This window comes from Curcuma longa, chromosome 17 (genome assembly GCF_044706935.1).
Source record: "Curcuma longa cultivar G26 ecotype Majalengka, Jawa Barat chromosome 17, ITB_CL_G26_1.1, whole genome shotgun sequence".
NCBI classification, from domain to species: Eukaryota; Viridiplantae; Streptophyta; class Magnoliopsida; order Zingiberales; family Zingiberaceae; genus Curcuma; species Curcuma longa.
Window position 1 is genome coordinate 4,289,366 of NC_133877.1, and position 26,052 is coordinate 4,315,417.

Below are 26,052 nucleotides of genomic sequence, written 5' to 3' on the forward strand. Positions count from 1 at the left end.
AAATACAGTATGTTATAGAAATAAATTATTCTGTAGAGAAGAAATGGAGCCTTGGCCAGGAACAATCCAAGACTTCAACTGGATGCTTTTAGAATCAGAATTGTTGAACAACTCCTTATTTCTGTCACTTTCCTGATCTTTGAACCAAACTATCGACGTATTATTTCGATCTTCAATCGAATGTATTATTTTGGTAGCTTATTACTAGTAATTAATGAACTTGGGTGTCATGATTTTTTTTGTTAACATTTTATAATTGACTTAATAGTCATGTTCCAAACTAGTCATCATACGATTTCATGTAGTTATTTGGAGAAATTTAAAATATATGCGCTGGTGGCCGATTCGGCCGGAATCCGACCGGATTCTGGCCGAAATCGGCCGCCAGCGTCTGGCGGTGATTTCGGTCGGAATCCGGCCGGATTCCGGCCGAATCGGGGCCGGACTCCGGCACCCGCCGGACCGCCGGTGAGTTACGGTTCCAACGGATCCGGTCCGGCGGCAATCGGTGGTCGGACGGCGATGAACATACGCCGGGAAGCGGCGAAGGTCCGAGGAGAAACACTGTCATGATTTTTGGACGGTGTGGGTTGATCGCGATTGGGCGTGGACGGCGTGGATTGATCGCGCACGGGTCGCATAGGAATCTGTCATGCAGTATATCATTTCTATATATATATATATATATATATATATATTAAAATTTAAAAGTTAGATTATAATATTTAAAAAAATTAAACCATAAAAAAAATTAATTATTCACATGAAATGTCAGATAAAAAATAAAACAATCCGACACATCCCACCCTATGAGTAATTAATTTTTTTTATTTTAAAATAATAAATAAATAATCTTCCAAATATTTCGTATTATAAAATAGACCAGATATTAAATCCCTATATATACATTTATTTATTTAAAACTGTATCATGTTCAAATTGTATATACCAATTAACTTTGTTTATATACAACAAAAGATTTTGATTTCATATAATAATAAATAGCATGTATAATATGCTAATATGATATTTCCACACGAAATAAGTGTTGAAAATTAATAAACAGCTGTATTTTATAACATGAAATAATATTGTCAAAAAAGGGTTCTTGCATTCAGCACCTGCAGATGAACTGATCCAACCAAGGGTTCATCCAACAAAATAACTGTGCATTGGAGAAAAATAAATAAATAAATAAAAACTTGATTCAAAATGAAAATCCAACTCAACCAAGACGTCGAAACTCGAAATGCTAACATATCGTAAGTAATTATTGTTGATATATTAAACAACCAACACTTGAACGAGACAACGAAAACACAAGAAAACAACAAGCTATATATGTATATCTTGCTACAGCAAGAAACATTACAGCAGAAAGATTTAATAACCATAACTTGTTCTTCTCATGATCCTCAGGAATTCTTCAATATCAACTTCTCCATCACCTGAATACCAAAAAATATCTCATGAAAATAGCAACAATGTTCAAACCGTCTATGGGTGACGTCAAAAAAAGTGACTAAAAGTACTATGATTATGCTTAGAAAAGAAAAGAGAAAACATGCCACAATGGATCCTCCTCCACAATTAAAGTGAAAGTATTTCTTACCATTGATGTCAGCTGATTTTACCATCGCTTGGATTTCGTCAAGTGTAAAGCTCTCACCCAAATCATGAGCAATCCGTTGGATATCAACATCAGATATCTTCCCCTGAGATGGATCCAAGACAAATTTCAGTATTACCCTAAAAGCATAGTGAAAAAGCAGGATGCTAGAATTTGACATTATTATCCTGGTCAATAATGCGAAAAGCCCTTGTAAGTTCTTCTTTGTTGTCCCTTTCACCAATCTTGGCCGTCATCATGGAAAGAAATTCTTCAAATTCAATAGCTCCATTCCGATCCTTGTCTATTTCAGACATTAAACGGTTGATATCCTAAATATAGTGTTTTAGCAAGTGAGTTGCAATGAAAGAATATACAGTAAAGAGCTTTAGCTTTAGATGTTTGCATAGGAAAGTCAACAATTTACTGAGATAACTCCATCAAGGTAGCAATATATCATCATTATTGCATTAATTTAATTTCAACCACATAAGAAATAATCTGTTGAGCTAGAGTTTTTGAAAGAGCTTTGAATAAGGATTACTCTCAGCATCAGCAAGAGTTCCGTTCACAACATTGAACTCAAAAGACCAAAGAAGCTTGATTACAGATAGCATCAAAATGATAAAAAGGGAACTACATAATCCATCTGAATGCCCTACCATGAAACATAGAGACATGATGATCATCTGATGAAGGTGTTTGCCATTGAGTTGGTACAGAACTTGAAAATTGTTGTCAAGGTCTTATTTTCAAGAACTGAATCATCAAATGAGTGAGGGCTTGCTCCCATATGTAACATATTATGATGAAATAGGTGGGAAGGCCATCGATGTGATGGTGTCATTGGCCTCCCCTTTTCCTCAAAAGAAAAAGGATGATTATCGTATGATAATATGAATATACAATCTTACAAAATAGACAAACCTATTTCACCTGACAACTAAAAAAAAAAAATTTGTGCAATGTGGTTAACTCTAAATACGAATGCAATAACCAAATGCTTCTTACTGTCTATTTATACACCTAGTATCCATGGCTTACTTTTCCCTTTCATTCAACTTAGTGAGATTGCTATATGACATGCTATGTGGAGCCTTTGATGATACTTGGAATATAATGCACAGATAGATGATTAACTAAATCAGAAAGAAATTCAGTTTGAAGTGCACAAAAATAGAGAAAGAAAATAGTAGGAACTAGAAAGAAAGGAAACAATATATTGTGCTTAACCTCATCTGTCATTTCAAACCCCAGGGCCCTGCAATGGACAATAAATATGTTAGCGCGACCACATCAAACTGGATAACACATGAAGAGCAGGATGGTAGCACCTCATGGCCACTGTCAGCTCCTTCGCATCAAGACTACCTATACAAGACAGATTAAGAAGAAAAAGATGCTCAAGTTTTTTTAAAAAAAAAGAAGAAGAAGAAGAAACTGTTATTCTAAACGAGAATAACTCCAACTCGATTTTCCATACCAGATTGATCGGTATCAAACAGGTCGAATACTTCCTTGATCTCCTGCTTCTTCGGCTGGCTCAACCCGTGGTGGCGTGCTCGAGGTTTCTCCCTCCTCGACCCCATCCTAGCACTCGACTGCACAACCAAAATCGGATCTTTATGCGTTGTAACGTGAGATCAGGAAAAAGGGAGATAGATCCGGTCGTATTCGCAGATTTTTCACCGAAAGGGTGAGAATGAAGCGAGAATTCGAGATCAGCAGAGGAAACGGGATCGGCAGACTTACCATTGCAGAAGATTATCGTGCTCGCTTGCTTCGATTCGATCTCGTGGAAGGCAAGACCTAGCGACGAGGAACACAGGGGAACGCGGCGGAAGCTTCCATATCTTTCGATCATAGATTAAAATAACGGGTCGGATCCGATAACAAATCTCCTCGCTTATGCCCGAACCTGAATGAAGCCCAAGCAGAGGCCTTCATTAAATTTCACGGCCCATTGCGGCCCATTATTTTTTGGGCCGAATCATGAAATCCTTCATTCAAAAGGTGTCTATTTCGGGAGTTCTTTCTCATATAAAAACTAAATGAAGATCTTTGTTATGATAGTGTGTTCATAGAATGAATGACTCTGCACCAAATTATGTATCAAATAATCTTATAAAATGAATGTTTTTGCACCAAATTATGCATCAAACAATCTTGTAAGTTACTTAAGTCACAACAGTTCATATTATGTTGCAGTTTATTAATGTAAATGCTAGAATTCCTTAACTTGGAAATGGTCAGGATAGAAGATGTCATTGCCATCTTTGAACAAGATACAACATTATTGAGTCGTCGCTGTCGTCTTCGTAGATCAATTCCTTAACTTGGCTTGGCACTTGAGCTGGCAGATGTGAAGGTGGTCGCCTCTGATTGAGTTGTGTTATCTGTTTTTGATGTTAGAAACAAGTAAATCTCCTCACTGATTTGTGGAAATGAAATTGATGGGGGAAGGCACACCACAACCATCAGAGTCTGAAAGATGACACTGAGAGGTCTTTAGCTTCTGCACACTGCAAAGCATCTGCAGTTATGGACCTGGCATTTGGTTGCATTCCAAACAAGAGAAAGCTGACAGAAACTCACTAACATGGTTTATGCTCTTCCCTTTGGAGTTTGCCAATTGCTTTTAATTAGACACAATCAAGAATAATAAGAATAGTTTGTGATATTTAATTAGTTTGTATAGTGGAGGATGAATTGTTGAATTCTCACTTGGATTAACTACTTCTTTGACTTAAGGAATCATATAATAGTTCTTAGTTAGGTACTAAGATTTGGATTTAACTAGACCTTCTAGATATGGATTCAACTAGGTCTTTGACTTAGGAAATCATGTAGTAATTCTTCCATAAAAAAGAAGATGAGAGTTGAATTCTCATATGATTTGGAATCAACTAAGACTTTGACTTGGGGAATCATATTATAGTCATTCTTTCAGAGACACGTGGTGAGGCAAATAGTTTATTTTTAGTGACTACTCTTCATGATCGTGTGACTTCTTTGACGTTTAGCTAGAAAAATTATATTAATTCTTTTTACTCAGTTTATTTAAACTATTAAAAAAAGACCATTGGTATATAAATATCTTGAACTCTAAAGTTGAAATTAAAAAAAAATCCTTCTTCTAGATGAGCATTTAGGCATAGGACAAATATAAATTACCTATCTAATAACTAAATAAATTAACTTTATCGTCATAATTTTTTTTTAAAAAAAATCCAAAATGCAATAATATTGTCAAGAAGAAGAAAGGGAGAAGAGAAAAGGAACATGGATAAATCTTTCTTCTCTAATTCTAAGCAGCAACAAAATTGTGGCTTTATTAGAACAAACTGATTACGTTCTACTAGAATCGATCGAAATATTTCAGTCTACGATCTCCACAAACAAGTAGAACAAATTAATTAACTGAGCAATATATAATGTGATGATCTCTAGCAGAAGTTCCACAGGTTGATGTCGCCGGCGGCCAACTCCTCCCAGTCCTCCGGCCAATAATTAGAAGACACCGCCACATATTGATCATCCGCGTCCTTCGGCGACTGCATCAGCGGTTCGAGATCCACCCAAGCCTCATCCGCTACTACTTCCCCCCTCTCGGTCGTCGTCGTCGCCGTCATCGTGGAGCTGGAGCTCGCCGGCACGACAACGGACCGGCACTGGTCCTCGTCGGAGTCCGAAGGAGAGTTGGCGGCGGCTGCAGCAGCGGCGAGTTTCTGGATGGACTTGGGGGACAAGGCGGCAGGGGCGATGAGGCGGCCTCGGGGGAGGGCGGCGGGGAAGTTGAAGGTGGCGGCGGAGGAGCCCTTGAGGCAGAGGAGGGCGGCGTCGTAGGCGCGGGCGGCGGCCTCCGGGGTGGAGTAGGAGCCGAGCCAGATGCGGGTCTTGTGGAGCGGCGCCCTGATCTCGGACACCCACGAACCCCAGCTCCGCCGCCGCACCCCGTTGTACTGCCTCTTCCCGCTGCTCTTCCCCATTAATTATCGCCTCCTCTCCTCCTCCTCCTCCTCCTCCTCTCCTGGCGAAGTAATCTAATCCACTGTAGCTGCCTGAGATGATAAGTTATTTATAGGCGCCACGGAAAATCGATGGAGAAGGACCAACGCAAGGACAGACCGCAGAGGCCGACGGATGGATGGATGATGCGTGGACCGCAGAGTATATTTATTGACCTCACCTGAGATGGAGCCCGTAGCGGTCCAAGTCGTCCTACGTGAACCGTGTTGCGCGAGATTTATTTCTGCTGTACTTTTACCCACCCGCACAAATTTTCCCCTCATATCATGCTTAATTTTATCCAAAATTATAATATGTATGTATAAAATTAAAACAGGAAATGCTTCTTCTGTTTCATCAGATTAAGGAGAAGAATTGAAAATTAAATGTAATTTTGGAGAAAAAAAGATTGAAACCATGGTAAAAATAAAATGCACTAGATTAATTAACTCGATATTAGTCATCTCATCCAGGTTACACGTGCCCCAGGGGTGCACAAGATTTGAGGGCTCCTTGTTTTCTTTACAGGAATCGATGTTTAACTTGAGGAATAGGTAATCTCACCCTCTCGCATAATAAAATCCATGCAGGGCAGACCTTTTTTTGGTCTTAACAAATAATATTACTGTTCCTTAAAAAAAAAAAGGAAATCGCATATTACCTCTTGTGATGGTTGCATATACTGGAAATTTAATAAATTTTATAAAGAGAATATTGCAGATTGCTATGCTTTGGAAGGAGTAGCCACCCTTTTCCCGCCATCATTAAACAGCATTAGCTGTAACTGGGGTAGGTCGATCGAGCAATCAGATACAGGAATAGATACCAAGGGCTCCACACTAGAGAAATCCGACAACATTTGACCTCACGGCCGAATCTGGTGAATGAGATCTATTCCATCTGAATCGTGCAACTGTAGAAGATCCATCCATAGCAATTTCATGGAGATCGTCATGTTGGGCGACGAGTGAGACTAAGTTTTTCACAACTAAGATCCTGGAAACCATAACACATTCAAACCACCAGCATTCATCAAACACATTATAGTAAGACAGTGACAGTAGGAAAACTGAAAACCTAGAAGCAAGCATAGGATTCTGTCAGCTTGCAGTAGCCAAAAAAACAAAGGATGTCATGCCATGCAGTACAGTAAGCTAACATTACCAGGAATTATTAGCTGGTTGAATCTGTTATGGCCCCCTGAAGGTTTAATCAGACATGGGAAACCCAGCCTCAGGTCCTGACAGACCCTACCTGGTGAGGTAGTACACAATGGACTCATGAACCTATTGAGTGATGTCAAATAAATGATAGTAAAAGCTATGCAGATTTCTGAAATTTGATCCAAACTCACACCTGAAGTTTCTATGCCCATGCAATCAAGCTTATAAACTGATAAGCTGTAGTTAACTGTGCATAAAGCTCCACCTACTGCTTAAGCCATCTACTGGACCTTCTCAAGATGAAGTGCATCCGAATATTCATTCTAACAAGCAAAAATTACTGAGACTCATGCCATGGGATGTACTTGTAAATCCAACGAAAGGATTCTCCTTGTACTACTGGCGACCTGCTCGATGCTCCACCACATGAGCTGATTGTTTAATGTTTTTTTGCTAGATCTGAGATCATCAGAGTTGTTTATTCCTCCCTCCCAAGGCTCTCCCAGGTGCTTGATGGCAGTGTCATCAGTCCATTCTACTCCTGATTTACTCTTTATTATAAGTGGTGATCATGTTCATGTGGTGAATACTTTGCACTGTGCTTTTTTATCAGCTGAAAAACTCTCCTTATTCTCGCATAAATGATTCACTAAAACCTGCGCATCTGAAGACAGTATCAAGGTTTGAATCCTGCATAGGAAGCAGATGTTTTGAAAGAATGACTGAAAACAATTAGATCAAAAACAAAGGTGAGGGCATCTATATCATTCAGACCAGTTGAAGTAGGAGAAGTTATTTACTAATCTGAACCACGCACAACCTATCAGAATGCTTGCTGAATCAATATATTGGAAGTTAGCTGCTGACCCGATCCCAGATTGAGGTGAAAAGAAAAGATGAAGCAACTGTTTGCAGTATTGTCTTTGAATTGGTTAAGATCTGCTAAAAAAAGATGCTCCATGTAGTGATTGAAAGTTACAATAATAAACGACTTCCAAATGCAAGCTCTATTTCACCCGACCACAGGTAAGAAAAAATCTCTAAATTGAAATGATGCTCGATTATTTATAACTCTCAAAGCCAACATTAAGCACAAAATCTGAATGTATAATAAAAAAAATTAACCTGTAGATAGTAATCTACATGTACTTGATTGCATTCTTCCTCCAAGCCTAAGAACCACAGTAGCACACAAGGTAAGTTGCCAGAACAAATTACTAGTATCTGGTAAACAACAGTGGTTACCAGAACATGCACCCTGTTTTTAGTAGTCTCAACTGGCATGCTTATACTCAAAGTTAGACTAGTATCTTAAGCACACTAATCAATACATAATAGCAATAAGTGAGCACTACTGAGCACAGCAAAAGTCAATAAGTAGCACACAAAAGCAATATATATAGCCAATAGGTAGCCCACAAATATATAGCTTAGAGGAGAGAACTAACCCATTAACTTGTTAGACCTCAACCATCTCTTATAAAGCTCTTATATTATCCCATAAATCACCATGTGTCAGGGGCATTTAGATATCTCCAACAGTTTACTTATAGAGAGTTGATTGAAAATTAATAAAATTTGATGAAAATTATTAGTAACTAGAAAAATTCACTCTAGCTTGTTATAATATTATATTAGTAGTCATCATTCGTTAACTGTAAAACCAATTCTTTTGCGAAGGTACAGACCTCATAAGGCCATTTCTTTCCTACATGAACTGGTCAGTTTCAGTTTGTAAAAAAGATGCCAAGTGTTCAGTTTTATATGCTATTGTTTTTTATATATATAAAAGTATAGAAGCTAGAGAAAAGGTTTTGATAGCTCTATGAAAACAAAACAAAAGGGAAAAGGAAAAAAAATTGATGGGTTTCTTTAAAGTAATTGACTAATTAGCTTGCTTTGCAACTTTGTCATAAGACAAAACAAATTGGTAAGAAATTTGTCTCTCATTGAAGCTAATTTCAATGAAGATACAAAAAATGAAAGACAAATGCTGCCAATCAAAACGAACTCCCTCTAAAGCGGACCTATTTTTTGTTCTCACTTAATGTTCCCTTAGTGTATTAATCTAATCATACAACGAAGAACCCAAATGGTTCTTTAAAAGCTCAAGAGAAACTTCATGCAAATGCAACAGCAAATTGCTAACCAATCCAATATTGATCACTAAGAAGAAAGGACCAAAGGATTATGCAACCAGCACACAACTAACAAAATCACAGAGAAAATATGTAACACCCAAGAGCAACAAACAAAGAACATTATAGACAATAAGTAGGCACATGCCCAGTACAGGAAAAAGGAGTTTCAATGTAGCAGTTAATTCAAACTCTATGCCACATGATTGGTTTCGGCTACAATCTTACAGCCCTTTGCATTAGTTAAAACATGGTCCAACTTTGTTGCTACTGTAATATGAACATTATTCAGGATATGTTACATTTACAAATTAGCCAAAATCCATGAGAGAAAAACAAAATTCTCACAGGTATTGCTTTCAAATCTATTACAAGTGTATCGACAATCTGCCACATGGTATGGAAATACCAAACTCACAAACTCATAATGGCATTCTCCATTGGTTTATTTTTAGGTGTATCCTTGTAAAACATAATGAGATTGATAACAAGGGAAAAAAATAAGCAAGTAGAAAGTTCATCCAAACTGGTTTTCTTCATTTATTAGGAGTAGAAAACCTTAACAATAATTCTTATGCTAGGATCAGACCAATCACTGTATTGCCAATATGAACTGATCAAAACAGTCAGAAAATAAAGATTGGATCAGTGCCTAGAAGGGAGCTTGATAGGAACAAATGAGCACTTACAAGGTCTGACCAAAATGATTGTACCCAAATAGATCCCAAATGGCCCATAGCCAATATGTCCTGATATGAAAAAAGTCAACATAATGCTGCCTGTGTTTTCAATTTATGTTTGACCATTTGGAATCAGCACAATAAATGTTTTTCGTTGAACTTTAAACCAAAACCTACCAACATAAGTTAGAGAAAATTTTCAGGAATTCACCAAAATAAAATGGAAAAGGGTGATCACTTCCTGAAAATCTAGACTATGAAGGTTACGGTCTAACTTCTGTCAAGTACCAGAGGTTAGAGCATAACCATAGTAGTTCCATATCTCCTTGAAACCATTTTCCTTGGATATTTATGTGTTTACTAACTATAGAACTTTTGGTATATATTAAGAAACACGAACTTTAACCCTCCACCAACAGCTTATCACTCTGCCCACTAAGAAATTGTACACGATTAAGCACATATTAATTCACCATAAGCATAATCGAGGTGTCAAAAGAATTGATGAGGTGCTTTTCGTCTCAGTTTGGATTCCCTTTCTTGCATCAAGGTAACTATAGAAACAAGGATAATGGTTTGAACAAAATTAACAGTTCAAGGAACACTTTATCACACAAAAGGATACAAAATAACTAGTAATGTAACCGATCATTGAGCAATAGTAAAAAAGGTTTAAAAGAAACTTGTAAACAGAGCACGATTAATAACATAATCACTAGAAAAATAGGAAGTGAATGAAGATAACAAGTGTCTACGTCCATGGAAATTACACGGTCCATGTGCATTCTCCCTTGTAACCTTCTCTCGAACTTTAATCTAAACTATAGATAAAATATTAGTACAACTTGCAGAAACCTAAAAGCCTAAAGCATGTATCGCACAAAACCACCAATATGTTCGATTCTCTTGCGGAAAATTCAATCTTCACAGATGATAATCGAACCATGATCTTCAGTGTACATTTAAATTAAGAACTGAGCAACGAAAACGGATGCAAAAGGGCCACCTTCGCACTCCTTCAACTGTTCAGAAGCAGCAAGAACAGTCGAAGGGGCAAAGAGGGGTACCTCCCACGTCAGCCTTCCCCCAGCCGAGCTCATCCGCGGAGTAGATGGCCAGGCCATCCGCTGTGCGCCGCCGACGACCTGGAGTCCCGGAATCTTCATTCAGATCCACTTTCCTCCTCTTCTTCTTATCCTTCGTCTTTGAGCTACCGCCCTCCCCTACCACCTTATCAAGCTTTTTGCTCCTATCCTTTACTTTCTGATCATCAGCAGGAACAATCTTTCTCTTCTTTCCCTGGAAAATCTCATCGATCTCGTTACCGATTTTCTTCTTCTTTCTTTTAATCTTCGTATCGCGAACCTTTTCCTGCACCACCGCAGCGACATTGGTTTTTCCTTCAGACATCGGCGGCGTCGGTCGAGACAAGGCGCACCTCAACCCTAAAGTCGGCTAAGCGGAGTTTGCTTAAAATTTTATTCACTTTAGCACTAAAAAATTTAAATAATTTTTAAATAATTATTTTAAAATTTTTTTACTCGACACTTTCAGCCCTTTAAACTCTTAATTTAATCTTTAAATCATGTTAATGCCGACATAGCCACAAATTATTTTTTTGTCTTAGAGACTAATTAAGATGCCTAGATCAGCTTCTTCTTGTGGAAGTACCCCTTCAGGTGCCGCAGCTGCAAAGCCGAAGACAAAATGCACACAGCGACAGACATCAAACTGAACAATGCAACCCTGTAGTTCGCCTTCTCACTATCATTCTTCATTCTTTCTCCCCTGCAGATTCCATAAACCAAAACGCAACAAGTCAGTGAGTTGCACTTAAATGCCGAAGTCGAAACTGTTAATCTTACTTGCCGACCAGATACAGCATGCGTTTATGGATCAATGTCGCGTACACCACCACCTTCCTTAGCCCGAGCTCAACACCCTTTTGGAAATTCATCAAGAAGTTAAGGTACTTGAATTAATAAGAATGAATTTAAACGTACAAGTTCTAACGTAACTCAATGCATCATGCCTTAATGTTTTCCTTCTTGGCAATGGCTTCCCAGTCCCTCGCAGCGAAACCGATCTTCCAGTCGATGTTGACGCCTGCTTGAACGCTTGTGTTCTCTGTATCATCCAGCGTGAAACATAGTTTGTAGGTGCCTTGCTCACTCGCGGTGAATCCAAACTGGCCTGTTGTTATATTTTCTTGATGATGAAGAGTGTTCTCAGTCGGCGAAGTCACCTGGAATCGGATAGCTGTTTTGGATTTAATGGCGGGCGTGACGTAAACACACCATTAACTCTTCTCAATCTGGTTCGATGCCAAATTTTGTAACGCGGTTTTGGATTTAATTCATTAATCATTCAAATTTTGTAACGTCTTTTTTTTTCCATTTATATGCTTATCCAGAATAAAAAAATAAATAAATGACTTTGTGTGGATCACCACATGGCACATGCTCTATTCGGGAAAACAATTATTGTTATGTATTCATACGTGAAGCTGACACGGCGGAGGTGGACATGCACGATCGAGACGTGACATCCTGCGCGACGACGAGAAGTGGCTAATCAACTACGCCAAGTCAAGCAAGCACTGATGCATCGTCGTGATATTAATTTGATAAAAATAGAGGGCTCTATTTGCACTTTTCACTCGTTTGATGTGTTGATACAATATTTACTGAAAATGTGATTATCAATTTAAAATTAGCAAATAATGCATTCGTGATTAATTATTATTTTTTTAAAAAAAATATTTTCTATTCTCAAAATATGATTTTGGTTGACGAGCAAAGCATGCACAGTGAAGCTAGTGGGGCCCCGGCGATTGTTTTTTTCCATTAACATACACGTATTTTTGGTTTTGATGCCCGAGTCCCTGTACATTTTAAAATCGCAGATTTGTCGTCGTTTAAAATCCGTCCTTGTAATTGTTTATTCAAGATGCACCGCCATCAGCCTGACAAAATATCTCGGCGTCTAATGTTGCGGGTCCCATCGTTAGGGTTGAGATATTTAGACAGATTTAAATCTACTTAAAATTATAGACATTATGGATACTTAAATGAATAAAAAAAAGTAAGCCAGCGAAGAGAGGCAGCAAAGTCGGAAGGCGGTAGCAAAATTAAGAGGCGAATACTGAAATATCTGATTTTGAAGGGTTCGATATGCAAATTTCGCCGAAGATATATAAAAACAAGAAAAGGCAAGCTTTATTCAGGATTCCCACATTCCTTTCCCTTCGGTCGTTGGTAAAAAGTAACGCACAGCGGAAAAAAAAGGTCACTCCGATTCCGACGGCAAGCGGCAGCACCAGCGGCGGAAGAACAAGGCAAGAGGAAAACAACAGAGCGGGGAAGGTAAAGCCAACGTCGTGCTTGAAACGAAACAAAGACTAGGAGAGAGATGGGGATAAAATTATGGGGCAGGATCGTTGGATGGATTCCGGTCGGTGCGTCGTGACGGAATCGATGCCTCTTTCCACTTGTTCTACTCAGTTGGGAGCTCAAGCCCTTTTTTGGTTGAAAAATTCTTGATCCTTGGCGCGTCCTGTTGGCGTTTTTCGCTTCCGGATTCGCCAAGCTGGTTTCTCTTTCTTTGGCTTCCAATTTTTCAGTTGCGTCCTGGATGCTTGTTCCGTGCGGTTGGTGCTACTCGTTTTCATATTTCTAGGGCATCCGGAGTGAAGTTTGGGGTGCGAGTCTCGGCGAGGTAGGGTTTCGATTTGCTCTTAGCACTTTATATTTATCTGTGGTCTGATCGGTTTCTTCGAGTTCATGGGTGAAAGTGATTAAAGAATGATCCTCTGTGAGGTGAATCTAATAGATTTGAGTAAGACAGGACTTTATTCCGTTAGGACCTAAGCTCGTGGATAAATGAAAAGTGTAGTTTAGATAATTTTTAATATCTTTGATGATGAACTTGAAGCATAGTATTTCAATGGGAGGGTGGATTGATTCGCAGGGTGAAAGGCTTAATATATACGTAATAAGTTTCCTTACTATCTCCACACTCACAATTTGGAGATCTGTAACCTCAATCCAATTAAGGTGAGGTACAGATTTTGTGGTGATGCGGATTTCTTGGAAAGGGTTGCTTTACTATGTGGAAGCCATTTTCAAATTGAAGTTATCCTATTTATGTCTTTGATTACACTTCTTAAGGTTAAGGTTAGCAGGGTGTGGTGTCCTGATCTTGTCTATCAGTTTTCAACATTGAGATCTCTCTTATACTCAATGCCTTACTTCCTCAGCTGTGTTGTTTGGAGCTAATGACATATTCATTTAGAATTTTGAATAGGGAAAATACCCAATTAGGACCTCTACCAATGAAGAATTATGAGTTCTGATACTCTCACGGTTTTAAAAAGTCTTTGCTTGGGCTTCCTATGAGGTTGTCTAGGCAAATTTTGAAGGGAAATGCATGGAAACCACATGTGGCTGCATATGGCATATGCACTCTGCATGTACTGTTAAAAAAACCATATTTAGTTTGCTCAAATCTATTTAAACACAAACAAATTTAGTTAAAACCCTAAATTTTCCTATTCAGAATCCTGTGAGTGTTAACTTGATAAATAGGTTTGACATCAATATAAATATATCTTTAAAAATTTTAATACTGATATGCATATGCTCTTGCATTCCACTATGCGATAAAAAATGAGTCCATTGCATTACCGTCTACTTAAACTCTTGAATCCTTGTGTCCCTTGTTCAAAAATACCCAAATTAGGCTCCCTCTCGGCCCATTCTACTAAAATACCCTTCTCACTCCATGTAGGCAATTCTTCTTGTATAGAATTTACTGGTGAATCTATTGTTGGATTTGTGATTGTCAACATTCAGGTTCCACTTAGAGGTGTTAGAAACGGAACGTTAGAACATACAAAAGCTAATATGTGATTTTATTAGTTATTAAAATACGTCAACCACTTTCAAATTTCAATATGGATTTTGTACATGATTATTTGGATGTGTTGGCCAAATATGATTTTGCATACATTGTTTTTTCTGGCCCTAAGAAAGATTAATTGTGTACTTCACCATGGGGAGCATACATGAGTGGGTGAATGTGATGGCACCTTTGTACTGTGCCTTGTTGTTGTTCTTGTTTCCCATATTCACTTACACAGAGATTACTATCTAGCTTTTAGACTCAGAAACTTTTCTGCTACCTGTTTGTTTAATGCTGAAATTGTCTTGCAGTCTCATATATGGAGATCTTTGCTTGTGGTTTTATCTTATCTTGATTCTTTTTTCATGTAGATCTTAGTTGGGAACATAACATGTCAGGTTTGAATATGAGCCCTGAGCTTGGTGGAAGGTGAGATGTTTTTGCCCTTGTTTCATCTACCTAGGTATTACATTATTTTCTCTCATCTTAAACAACACATCTCTACATTCTAAGATGGTTGTTATTTAGAGTCTTCTTGATAAAAGCATCAAGTAAGACAGGTTTATGCTCTTCTTATCTTCTATTGAAATTTTATTTATCACTTGCTTGCTAGCTATGGTGAGAAGATACTCTCAAATGGTGATGTCTATGTTGGAAGTTTTGATGGTTTTCTTCCTCATGGGATAGGAAGATATACCTGGTCAGATGGAATGATATATGATGGACAATGGGAGAAAAGCAAAATAACTGGTAGAGGAAAGATATATTGGCTATCTGGTGCAACATATGAAGGTGAATTTTGTGGAGGTTTTCTCCATGGTTCGGGTACTCTTTTTGGACTTGATGGTTCTGTCCATAAAGGTTTATGGAGGATGAATAAACAACATGGAAAGGGAGTCAAAACTTATTCTAATCTAGATGAATACGATGGTCTGTGGAGGGAGGGTCGCCAAGAAGGTCTTGGCACATACAGATGGAGTAATGGCAATACTTATACTGGAAATTGGAAGGATGGAAAGATGTATGGTAAAGGGGTTATGAAGTGGGCAAATGGTGATATATTTTATGGTGATTGGTCAGACGGATTAGAAAACGGCTCAGGCTGCTACAAATACGCAGATGGATCAATTTATATTGGAATTTGGAGTAAAGGGTTAAAGGATGGACATGGAACCTTTTTCCCTCCTGGAAGCAAAGTACCTAATGAACTTAGATGTCCAGAATCTGTTCTGCATGATAATATGGTACAAAGGCTTTTCCATTCTGCATTATACAGTGCTGAAGCACCAGTGAGCAAAAAGCCCTTTAATGGAAGATGTAAAATCACTAGATGGAGCACACTTGGTTACTTCCATAAATCAAAGCGAATATCACATAGGCCATCATCTCTTGGAGTCTGGAACATTGACACTAGTTGTAGTAGTTTGTCAGAGAGCACATCTCATACACAGTGTTCTTCATCTGATGAAGGGCAACATGTACTTGTAGATGCCTGTGTTGTAGCATATGATAGAGAGTACATGCAAGGAGTTCTAATAACTGAAAGCATTAGTTATTATGATTTTGAAAAATCTCAAAGAAGTAAAAAGAACTGGAAAATGAAGCAACAATCAAGGGGACCTGGTGAAAATATTTACAGAGGCCACAGGAACTACTATCTGATGCTAAACTTGCAACTTGGAATTAGGTAAATATCTTAAATTAGTGAGCTTGAGAACATTATACATTCTGCCTTTCATTCCTTATCTCTTTCATTTTGTAGCTGTGTAACTCATATTGCGCATCAAACTATTTTTCAATCATTTTGTTGGATTACTCTGTGCTTTGAAGTTAATTTATTCTGATGATAGAGATTTTTTTAAAGAATTTGGTAGGTTTATTTCTATATAGGAATTCAAAACAAACCTCTTGACTATTTATTAGTGGCCGAGCTGAGTTTATATATATTTTGGTTGAAAAGCTTGTGCAAATAAATCTTCATCACATTGAGCCATCTAGAGTGTTTTTGACATCCTCCCTCACCCAGTTGACATCCTCCCGTTGAAAAGAATGTCAATCAAAATAGTGAAAGTTTGCTTCTTTTCATTATCATGTAACTTTCCTATTGAAATGATTCTCATGATCTATCCTTCGTGAAATCTATCTTCCTAAGCCATATATTTAACTTTTATTTGTTTTAATAATTATTTGTTAGTGTAACCTCAATGTGGAGAAACTGAGTTCTCCTTTCGAAACTGACAGGTATACAGTTGGGAAAATCACACCAGTGCCTATGCGTGAAGTCCGATCCTCTGATTTTGGGCCTCGAGCTAGAATACGAATGTACTTCCCTTGTATGGGATCTCAATTTACACCTCCACATAACTCCATTGGTTTCTTTTGGAAGGACTATTGTCCTATGGTTTTTAGGTAATTCAGCATCATTCTTTCTGATTCTTTATTTGACTTAAAACAATCATTTTAGATATGTATTCTAGTGATTTACATCAGGTTAGGTATCTTTTTGGTCTTCCATGCTCATGCCATGCGCAAATAGTGAGAAATAGTTCTTGATCTTGGTTATGATGCTAGAGGTTCACCCATTTAGTCAAATATCATATAAGGGACTTTGCATGAAGCTTTCCAACATTATCATTTTGTATTTTCCCAACTTTTTCCCTCTTTCTGTATTGGAGTATAGACTTAATGACATACATTTACAACTTTACCGGCCTCAACAAAATAGCATGCATAGCAGGGATGGTGGGACAGTTGATGCAATGGGGGTGACTGCCCCAACTATCCCATAGGGAGTTAAATGGCTTTTTTTCCCTACTCAATCTAGTGAATAAATTAATGCAATTTAATTTTTTTTTCTGGAATCAATTTCCCGTAAAATTACTTGGCTTTGCAGGAAAAGTTACGAACAGTTACAGTACATGGTTTCATAATCTATCTTTCCTTTATATAGTTTAATCATACTCTTCTTGCATTGCATTTCTGTGATATATTCTTTTATTTTGTTATACCGTAGAAATTAGAAGTTCAATCTGCCTCCTAGCCTTGGGTAAATTATAAGAAGAAGATTATGTTAATTTTTATTTTCCATCATCAAATGATATTAGAAGTAGAGGAAAGGGTTTTCATATATTATAAGTTAGTGGTTGCACCCAGTGCCTATAGTGATTAGAGTGTCTACAGCTTTATAAATTTCAGCAGACACTTGCAGGGACACAAGCAAAAGTGCAGATGTTACAATTGACACCACAATTTGTTCACTCCTATCATTTTTTCAAAAAAATACACAATATATCTGAATATTTGTGCCCTACAACTACCCCGTGTCTCTTTGTACTTGCTTTGTTGTGTGATTTCTTATCTGCAACCTGGTTTTTTCATTTGATTGCTTGAGAGTTGGTGCTCACTGTTTTCTTTAATGCAATATGTTTTCAGGAATCTTCGTGAAATGTTTAAGATAGATGCTGCAGACTACATGATGTCCATATGTGGAGGTGATGGCCTAAAGGAGCTTTCATCTCCAGGGAAAAGCGGCAGCATATTTTACCTTTCTCAAGATGAAAGATTTGTGATAAAGACTCTGAGAAAATATGAACTTAAGGTTTGAAATGAAATTTATTTTCTCCCACGTTTTTTTTCAACTTTCAAATGTTGCTTGCTTAGGTACCATTTAAATGAAATTAGTTACATGAAGTTAAATGTCAAAACTTTGTTGTTTCCCTCTTGTCCTTGCTTAGGATTGATTGTGTAATAGATATAAAAATGGGTATATCTTCAGTGCAAAAACATTGTTATCTTTTAATTTGGCAGCATATTATACACTTTTTGTGAACAAATCCTATACAAATTGCTAGTTGCAGCTCTTTTGCATAATTTCTTTCCCTAGATCCTTTATCCATGATATTTTTGTTTCAAACACACAGGAGCTTTCTACTACATGCTGCTTGATGAAGCACCAAATATGTAGTTCTGTAGTATTCTTGGGCTCTAGTGCATTAATTTATAGGTACATCTCTTTTTTGTTTTAGAATCAATTCTTCTATCAGTTTGGATTCAGGAAGGGATAAGGTCAAAGGTCATAAGATGCTTTCAAACTGTGTAAACTTCCAACCTAATTTGGTCTAGTTTAGAAGAATTTTTTCGTAGTTCCAGAAAAATGCTGCTTAAAAAAGGATTTTCTGCCATTGCTTAACTGTGACAAAGTAGATCCACTATTAGTTGTTCATTAAATGTAGTTGGAGTATAAGCAATAATTTGGATAGCAACTACATTAGTATAAAAAAATTTCAATTTAACTGAAGGTTCTAAATTTCAACATTTAACTTGTAGATCCTGTTAAAGATGCTTCCGAATTATTATGCTCACGTTGGAGCCTATGACAATACCCTAATAACAAAATTTTTTGGTCTTCACAGACTAACTATAAAAGGGAGGAAGGTGTGTAGACAAATTTTCATCACAGTTCTACATTTCAAATGCTTCCCTGCTATTTAACACTTTGTTCTTGTAGATTCGCTTTGTTGTTATGGGAAATATGTTTCGGACAGAACTGCGAATTCACCGCCAGTATGACTTGAAGGGTTCCACTATTGGAAGATCTACAAGCATGCATAAAACTAATGGGAAGACAACATTGAAGGACCTTGATTTGTCATATGTTTTTCATTTAGAGAAATCATGGCGACAGTCACTTTTTAGGTCAGCTACTTAAATTCATTGCCTTGTAGATGATGTTTAGTATCATGTTAGGCTTTCTTTTCTGGCAGAGGCAAGGAATACATTATTCACTCAAAAAAGGGCCTATCCTCTTCTACAAGTATTCAAATAGTAGAAAGATAATGGAAAACATGAGGGAATATTTGAATTTAGATCCTGGAACATTGCTAATATTATTACTAAGTTTGCAAAGACCTTGGAAGTAGTTGCGAAAATCCTAGGTTTAAAACCAGCCTCCTCCAAATGAGGGATTGCTCCCATAATATATAACTAAATATAAAATTGGGCAAGCCATTAGCCTTTCCCTTTACTCAAAAAAGGTATCCTTGCCATGTTTTATCCTTTTTTATAAGATTTGCCATGTTCCATATGAATATCATATTTTATGTGGTCTCATTCTTGCTAAGTTACTGTTTGCATTATTAGTTTTAGTATCATTTTCACATCACTAGCTTCTTTCTGGCTCTTTGCATATGGTATTACCCTCCTCTGAAATCTATCAATAAGTTGATATCCTTCATCTACCTTGATAATTATTGATGTATTTCTGTAGTGTCATGTCACATCACTGGCTTCTTTCTTGCTCTCTTTGAATGGTCATCCCCTTCTCCAAAACCCAACGATAAGTTAATATTCTTCAATGACCTTGATCACTGTGAGAATAAATCTAAGGAATTTTATTATCTAGTTTTTCTGAGAATAATATATGTATGATAACTAAAGAAATGCTGTAAAATTTTCTTGTAAACAAATTAAGTTAATTGGGAGGATCTTCACCATCCAAACAGAAGGCAAGTAAAATTGGGATGTAAATATGAGATACACTTAAAGTCTGAAAAGTTGGGGAAGCTTAGTTCTAAAATGAGACTTAAATGCATCATTTCTTGCTCTGCTTGGGAAATATGTCCTCTACTTGTTAAAGATACCTTGCCTTTCTTTCTTTATGCATCTCCCTTATTCTATCTGTTCAATTGAGAGTTGAGGTATTGGTTAGTCTGACAATGGTGAAAATTAACAATGCTAGATATGTATAGAATTATTATCTTCCTGCAAAATATTTGTCAAGAAACAATTTGCTACATGAAAACATGATCCAGTATGCTAGTTAGTAGTCATAGTATGGACCATTTTGTTGGAGAACTCTTGATCATGAATCTATGGTTCATGCTTTTTGCAACTATTGATGCATAGTATTGCATACAACAGTTTTTAGGTTACAAAACCTATATATGCGAGAGCAATTAGGGGACTAATTGTAAATAGTTCATATACTAAGTTGTATATTGTAAAATGACAATAACGATTTATAGACATTGGTAGATGGTATCCAAACCAGGATATAGCTAGGAGTTACTCGGATCAATTTGTGTATATCTCCATCTACAATTGTGAGATCTCCTCCATTTTTAATTTATGAGCCAATGTTAGCCGGAACACCTTAACACCTAAGCTGCTGAGATTCTAGTGTCCACTTCAGGCCACATAGGAATAGATTGATGCACAATTATCTAGCTGTCTATTGATCCCAACCTTATGAGTGTATTTTGTTGTTTCTTCTCTTGCTTTGAGATTTTGGCTTATGCAATATAGAAACTAATTGATTACAAGGGCAGCCAAACTTTTGGTTTATGTAATACAGAAACTAATTGAAGAAAAGACTGGCTAGGGGCTTATTCAAGAAAAAAATCCTAGCAGAATCACACAAGTACCTTCTATCTCTCTATGCTCAATCTTGTTTGCATCTTTTCCTATTCTTTCTTGTTGTCGCTCCTCACTGACCAGGATACATTTGTGGCTTGTGATCTGCATTTCATGTCTGATTTTGAAGTTCATGATAATTTTTTTTTGATATTTGCAGCTTCACAATGAATTTAACTGTGAGTTTATTATCATGATTAAATACTAGAGATAGCCTTGAACTCACTAAATTAACTTTCTTTCTTTTCTTTTTTAAATTTTTTCAGACAAATCTCTCTAGATTGTAAGTTCCTGGAATCACAATCCATAATCGATTACAGTTTGTTGCTGGGTCTGCACTTTAGAGCTCCTGAGCATTTGAAGGCATATTCAGAATCTCATAATTTACCAACAGAGAATGCAGGTTCAGCAGACAATTATTGTAGGTATCTTTTCCAGTTATGGTACAAAGATACATTTGTCTACTTTTTTATATTCATTTATGTAACTTCATTCTCATGGAAATAGTTTGCCAATTAGAGATATTTTTATAGTTACTGAATTTATTTTCCTCCATTATTTAATATAAATTTTGTGCCTCATTTTCTAAATTGAGTCAATGATCTTTGTTGTAGATTTTGTGGCCCAAATTAGGCAGTAAATTTTAACAACCTTTGGAATTTGACTATCCTTTATAAAGTTCAAAACCCTAATGAAGTTTGATAATAGATACTGCCCAATATTTACTGAATATTGGATAAAAGTACATGGATATATCACTCATACACAACTTTTTTGCTTCATATTTGTTTATGAATTATGGCCAGCTATAGGAGAACAGGATATTAATATGGATGTATGACAATGGTCTCAATGCTGCTCTGATGACTTTGCAAAAGATAAATATTGCTGAAACTTCATAAGTAATCATTGATTAGTCAAATAATCCTTGTGTATTTTATGATGGTCATGTTCTTGGTCTTCTTGCCTTCTGGTTATATATACATGCATATTTTACCACAATTAGTTAGTGAAAAATTAAGTAGTTCTAGAGGGATGGAACTCTACTTTTTACTACACGTTTAGAAGGAGAGACTTAACTGCCATTACCATAGATCTCACACACCAAGTTCTAGGTCATTTTTTGTCAATCAACATGGCCCCTACTGGTTTGCTGAATATCACCGGATGATAATAGGTCTTGTAGTAAGCTTGCATACTTGTAAAGATCCATCTATCTTATTATGATCTCCTGCTGTTGTTGGGATATGGAAGTGTGACCACTGTCACTGTCACACAAACACATTAATTTTCCAAACAAATCTTCAGTATATATATTTTTTCAATTTCTGTAGTTCTTGTCTCACATTTTCTTTTTGCAAGTCAGAAACTACTTTCACATTCTGAAATCTGTGAAATCAATCCTTGTATGGGACATGGAAATGTAGAAAACATTTGAATAAAAAACAAACAAAGATGTAATCCCCATTTGCTTTGATGCTACCTATTCAATTTTTAGATGTTTTAAACCTGGCCCTAAATCATTGGGCTGATTTCAAACCTAAGTTGTGGTAGAACTATTTTTTTTGTCGACATATTCTCAAGACGCTTTACCTTGCACCTTTAAGAAATGATTATCCAAAAAAGTGAAGTGAAATGGCATTGTCAGGCTATTTTGTAGTTGGCTGTTCAATATAGCCGTGTTATTCCGTAATTGTTCTGCATGTAACATGCCGGTAAGTTTTGGTTATCTGTATGGTATAGGTGTGAATTCTTTATCAGTTTCTAGCCAGGCAATTGACACGTCAACCTAATCTCTCTAGTGTGCAAGCTACAGTACCCATGTCACTTCCATCATAGATGCTGCTTAAAATATACATTTTCCTCAACTTGTTTACTCTGTTACCAAGAATCCAATGCAGTAGGTCCTCTTTTAGGTTCTGATATGACAAATTGGTGTGAAATGTTTCATAAGTCCATTTCTAGAACCGTAGGAACATGGATCTTGTGGAAACATGCTTTAATTTTGAAAAATATCCTAACATCATTTGTCAGATGCAATGAAACCTTATGTAATTCTAAATATAGTTAGTTGTAGATCTGGGGTTTTTGTCCAATATGATAAATAAGCAAATCTTAACTTCGTATGAGAACGTATTCATGAATTTGAAGACCCCCATACCATGCTACCCATTCCCTTGCTTATCATGTAATGACTTTTATTGTTATTATGCTTTTCTGTGATTTTCCTCTTGTGATTTGGTCATGGTCTAAGCCTGACCAAACTTCAATGTAAGAGATTGTTAGATTATGGTTTTGGTTCACATGATCATAAATATTGCTATTAGTTCACCAATCAATCGGATAAAAAATTAATCTAATCTACAGTTCATATGAGTAATTTTTTAATTATATAATGGTTATTTGCAAGGTTCAAAATTCCATTCAGTGCTAGGTATAGTTGGCCAGCCTGAACAGTTCTATTTGGTGGTTGGCTAGAATGGTTCTATTTTGGTGTCAACTGACGTACCATATGTCTGAGTTTGTGTCAGTTGACACAAACAAAAGGGGGCAGGAAGAGGATGAAAGGAAGATGATTTGCACGTCCCTAGACCGTTTTTTTATAGCATTTGTTTTCAACTTTCTTTTCCTCTAGGCCGTTTTTTTATTGTGGACTATACATTTGTTTTCTCTCATCCAGCTGAGGCCCAGTTACATGAAGAAATCAGAAACCTTCCAAAGGGTTTGTACTTGGTTGCACATGAACCAAGTTCTGTCAGTAGTCTACCAGGTTCACACATCCGAGGCAGCACATTAAGAGCATCTGCAGCTGGTAATAAGGAAGTTGATCTTCTTTTGCCCGGCACTGGAAGGTACATATTAATTTTTTTTCAATCTTCTTGTTTGCTATTCACATGTAGCCTTTTCCAATTAACATGTATTTTACACATGTTTTAAACCTCAATAAAAATTCTTGTCAGTCCAGTAGTAATAGAGATAAAATGTAAAATATCATAATGAATCACTATATGAGCTAATGAAGACTTCACGTTAATCTTTAAAGAAAAGGCTGATCCAAAAAGATATATACTGGACATTAATGTTAAGTGGCATTTGAAAGACTTAAAAACCATAAAGAACTCACCTCGTATCTAGATAACAGAGTAGATGATTTCTCATGTACAGAGAATTACCTGGGACATATTCTTAGCCCATTTCCATAACTGTTTGAAATCTGAACGTAGAACTTTCCAGTGAAGCCAGAACAAACCCTATGCTAAAGGTCATTTTGGTTTAGACAAAAAGGTAGCCATATACTTTAGTATATTTGAGGACCAGCCTGTAATTATTCTATTTGACAAGTAGCTGTAGAAATATCAGTGAGAGATCTTCCCAACTGAGTTTGTTGGTTCCTTGATCCAATCTCCATAGTTGAAAAGAGGGTGTTGCCCTAAGATGGTGATATTTTGTTTTCTATTAGACTCTCACAAGTGTCATCTAGCAAGATGCTCGATGCTTTCTCTTGTTCATCGTGTCTTTCTACAAGTATTTTTACTTGCATCAGGATCTAAGTACCTACGAATATGGGCATTTCCCGGAACAATAGAAACAAGTTTAGTTGAATGAATCTCACATGCATTAATGCTGCCAGCTGTAGTAATTTTTGCTTGTTAGAATGTTCCAGTCTAAGATTGTTTAGATTTCATGCCGAGGTTCTTAGATACTCCAAGTCACATCAGGTCTTGTATTAATATTTAATGAGTGTTTGGAGCTGCCAACCATCCAGTGCTTTGAGCATACACATCTTATACACTGATCAGCCCTCCTGTGGTTGTATTTGGACGCATTGTAATCTTGTCAGATTTTATGTAAGCATAGATTGTGTTATTTGAAAAGAACACTTAAAGAAACAAAGGAAGGCAACATTATACTGCATGCATACAGATTAGATTTTATTACATCTAATAGTGTCATTGTGGTGCTGTTGGCAAAGATATCTAATAATCAGTACAGGTTGCGTGTACAATTAGGAGTTAACATGCCAGCTCAAGCTAATTCGAAGCTACTTCACAATGGGCTACTTGATTCAGCAGAAACCGGTCCCATTGAAGTCTATGACGTTGTTCTCTATTTTGGAATCATCGACATATTGCAGGAGTATAACATGACTAAGAAACTGGAACACACCTGCAAGTCACTCAAGTACGACCCCCTGTTGATTTCTGCTATTGAGCCAAAGATGTACTCAAAGCGGTTCATCAGTTTCCTGAAGGAAGTTTTCCCAGAATAAGCTCTATTTAGAGGAATCCTGGAGGAGCCCAGTAATGGCACAGAGTCGATGGGTGAAAAATTGGTCAACAGCGTGTGCTCATGTATTCTTTTTCCTTACGCCATGACCCATTAGGTTAAGCTTTGGCTGTGGATCCATGTTCTCAATCATAATGCCGTTTTCCCTGTACAATGTGTATCCTTGGAGTTCGGTAAAGATTTTCAAGAAATTTATTACAGCTTCAGTCAATGCCATCAATCAACAGAATGGAGAGTCCATGAACATCTTGTCATCGTGCAAACACACAGTGGTTTTCTCCAGCCTCCAGCCAGGATGATGTTACGTCTGTGAGATTAATCAGTGTTTCCCGATGTGTATCGTGACCAACCATCATGCCCCAAGTGATCCATGAGAATGTTGAGGAATAACTCCTAATACACCTACAATTCATTTTGCTCACGTTCTTTCTTTCTGTTCCTTGATTATGAGTGTTGTAAAGTTCAAATGAGTTGAGGATTATAACTGTCCATCTCATTCATGAGTGAGTTCAAATTCCTCCTCTATTTGTGATGCGAGAAAATTGCGCCATCAAAAACAGAAAGCCTCGTTTAAGCACATTGGCGAGGCTACTAAAATATGGATAGTGTCTGGTGCTGGTAACTCAAATTTGGATTCCAAATAAAAAAGACAGGTATATCTGGATCATTTACCTTTTTAAAAGGTATTTGCACAATTCTACATTTTATAAGATAATGACATCTTTCGTTGATTCACAAAGCTTAGTTAATGTATTTTACCATCCCAGAGAATGATTAAGGTGGAGACGAAATATGAATGTGTATATTAACAAAATGAACAAGATGTTTCTTTATATATATCAAATTTATTTGAA

The 26,052-nt window shown here is 36.9% G+C and overlaps 4 protein-coding genes across 6 annotated transcripts; 1 reads left to right on the plus strand and 3 right to left on the minus strand.

The window, feature by feature from the left end:
* Window positions 1-1,335: 1,335 nt before the first annotated feature.
* LOC141848472 (putative calcium-binding protein CML13) lies at window positions 1,336-3,453 on the minus strand. Its single transcript, XM_074736506.1, has 7 exons — window positions 3,362-3,453; window positions 3,093-3,210; window positions 2,944-2,980; window positions 2,843-2,870; window positions 1,789-1,941; window positions 1,613-1,715; window positions 1,336-1,448 (listed from the first exon to the last, which is right to left on the minus strand). Exons 1-7 carry the CDS (start codon window positions 3,362-3,364, stop codon window positions 1,384-1,386), a joined length of 507 nt encoding a protein of 168 aa, XP_074592607.1. The 5' UTR covers window positions 3,365-3,453; the 3' UTR covers window positions 1,336-1,383.
* Window positions 3,454-4,896: 1,443 nt separating this feature from the next.
* On the minus strand, window positions 4,897-5,630 carry LOC141848471 (ethylene-responsive transcription factor ERF014-like). Its single transcript, XM_074736505.1, has one exon. It carries the CDS (start codon window positions 5,596-5,598, stop codon window positions 5,056-5,058), a length of 543 nt encoding a protein of 180 aa, XP_074592606.1. The 5' UTR covers window positions 5,599-5,630; the 3' UTR covers window positions 4,897-5,055.
* Window positions 5,631-11,216: 5,586 nt separating this feature from the next.
* On the minus strand, window positions 11,217-14,724 carry LOC141811560 (transmembrane emp24 domain-containing protein p24delta3-like). The gene is made up of 4 exons (XM_074699581.1): window positions 14,664-14,724; window positions 11,631-11,857; window positions 11,464-11,540; window positions 11,217-11,386 (listed from the first exon to the last, which is right to left on the minus strand). The coding sequence occupies exons 1-4, from the start codon at window positions 14,722-14,724 to the stop codon at window positions 11,242-11,244; spliced, it is 510 nt and encodes a 169-aa protein (XP_074555682.1). The 3' UTR covers window positions 11,217-11,241.
* Window positions 12,844-26,004, plus strand: LOC141848549 (phosphatidylinositol 4-phosphate 5-kinase 1-like). 3 transcript variants are annotated; one of them, XM_074736590.1, is made up of 10 exons: window positions 12,844-13,315; window positions 14,872-14,929; window positions 15,114-16,187; window positions 16,742-16,909; window positions 17,933-18,098; window positions 18,827-18,934; window positions 19,008-19,195; window positions 21,178-21,332; window positions 23,592-23,763; window positions 24,905-26,004. In XM_074736590.1, exons 2-10 carry the CDS (start codon window positions 14,892-14,894, stop codon window positions 25,179-25,181), a joined length of 2,346 nt encoding a protein of 781 aa, XP_074592691.1. In that variant the 5' UTR covers window positions 12,844-13,315; window positions 14,872-14,891; the 3' UTR covers window positions 25,182-26,004. The 3 variants fall into 3 exon arrangements, with proteins under 3 accessions (XP_074592691.1, XP_074592692.1, XP_074592693.1); XM_074736591.1 differs by having other exon boundaries at window positions 12,844-12,963; XM_074736592.1 differs by lacking the exon at window positions 12,844-13,315 and having other exon boundaries at window positions 14,893-14,963.
* Window positions 26,005-26,052: the final 48 nt, after the last annotated feature.

Bases quoted from the DNA above. Each gene is read 5' to 3' on its own strand.
- LOC141811560 (XM_074699581.1), bottom strand. From the start codon at position 14,724: ATGGGAAACAAGAACAACAACAAGGCACAGTACAAAGGTGCCATCACA. The intron at 11,858-14,663 runs GTATGCTCCCCA...AATCCAAAACAG, and splicing joins CATCACATTCACCCACTCAT to CTATCCGATTCCAGGTGACT. The intron at 11,541-11,630 runs GCATGATGCATT...AATTTCCAAAAG, and splicing joins CCAAGAAGGAAAACATTAAG to GGTGTTGAGCTCGGGCTAAG.
- LOC141848472 (XM_074736506.1), bottom strand. The intron at 2,981-3,092 runs GTATGGAAAATC...TGTCTTGTATAG, and splicing joins GTTTGATACCGATCAATCTG to GTAGTCTTGATGCGAAGGAG. The intron at 1,449-1,612 runs GTAAGAAATACT...TTTGGTATTCAG, and splicing joins AAAATCAGCTGACATCAATG to GTGATGGAGAAGTTGATATT.
- LOC141848549 (XM_074736590.1), top strand. From the start codon at position 14,892: ATGTCAGGTTTGAATATGAGCCCTGAGCTTGGTGGAAG. The intron at 16,188-16,741 runs GTAAATATCTTA...CGAAACTGACAG, and splicing joins AACTTGCAACTTGGAATTAG to GTATACAGTTGGGAAAATCA. The intron at 18,935-19,007 runs GTGTGTAGACAA...TTGTTCTTGTAG, and splicing joins TAACTATAAAAGGGAGGAAG to ATTCGCTTTGTTGTTATGGG.
- LOC141848471 (XM_074736505.1), bottom strand. From the start codon at position 5,598: ATGGGGAAGAGCAGCGGGAAGAGGCAGTACAACGGGGTGCGGCGGCGG.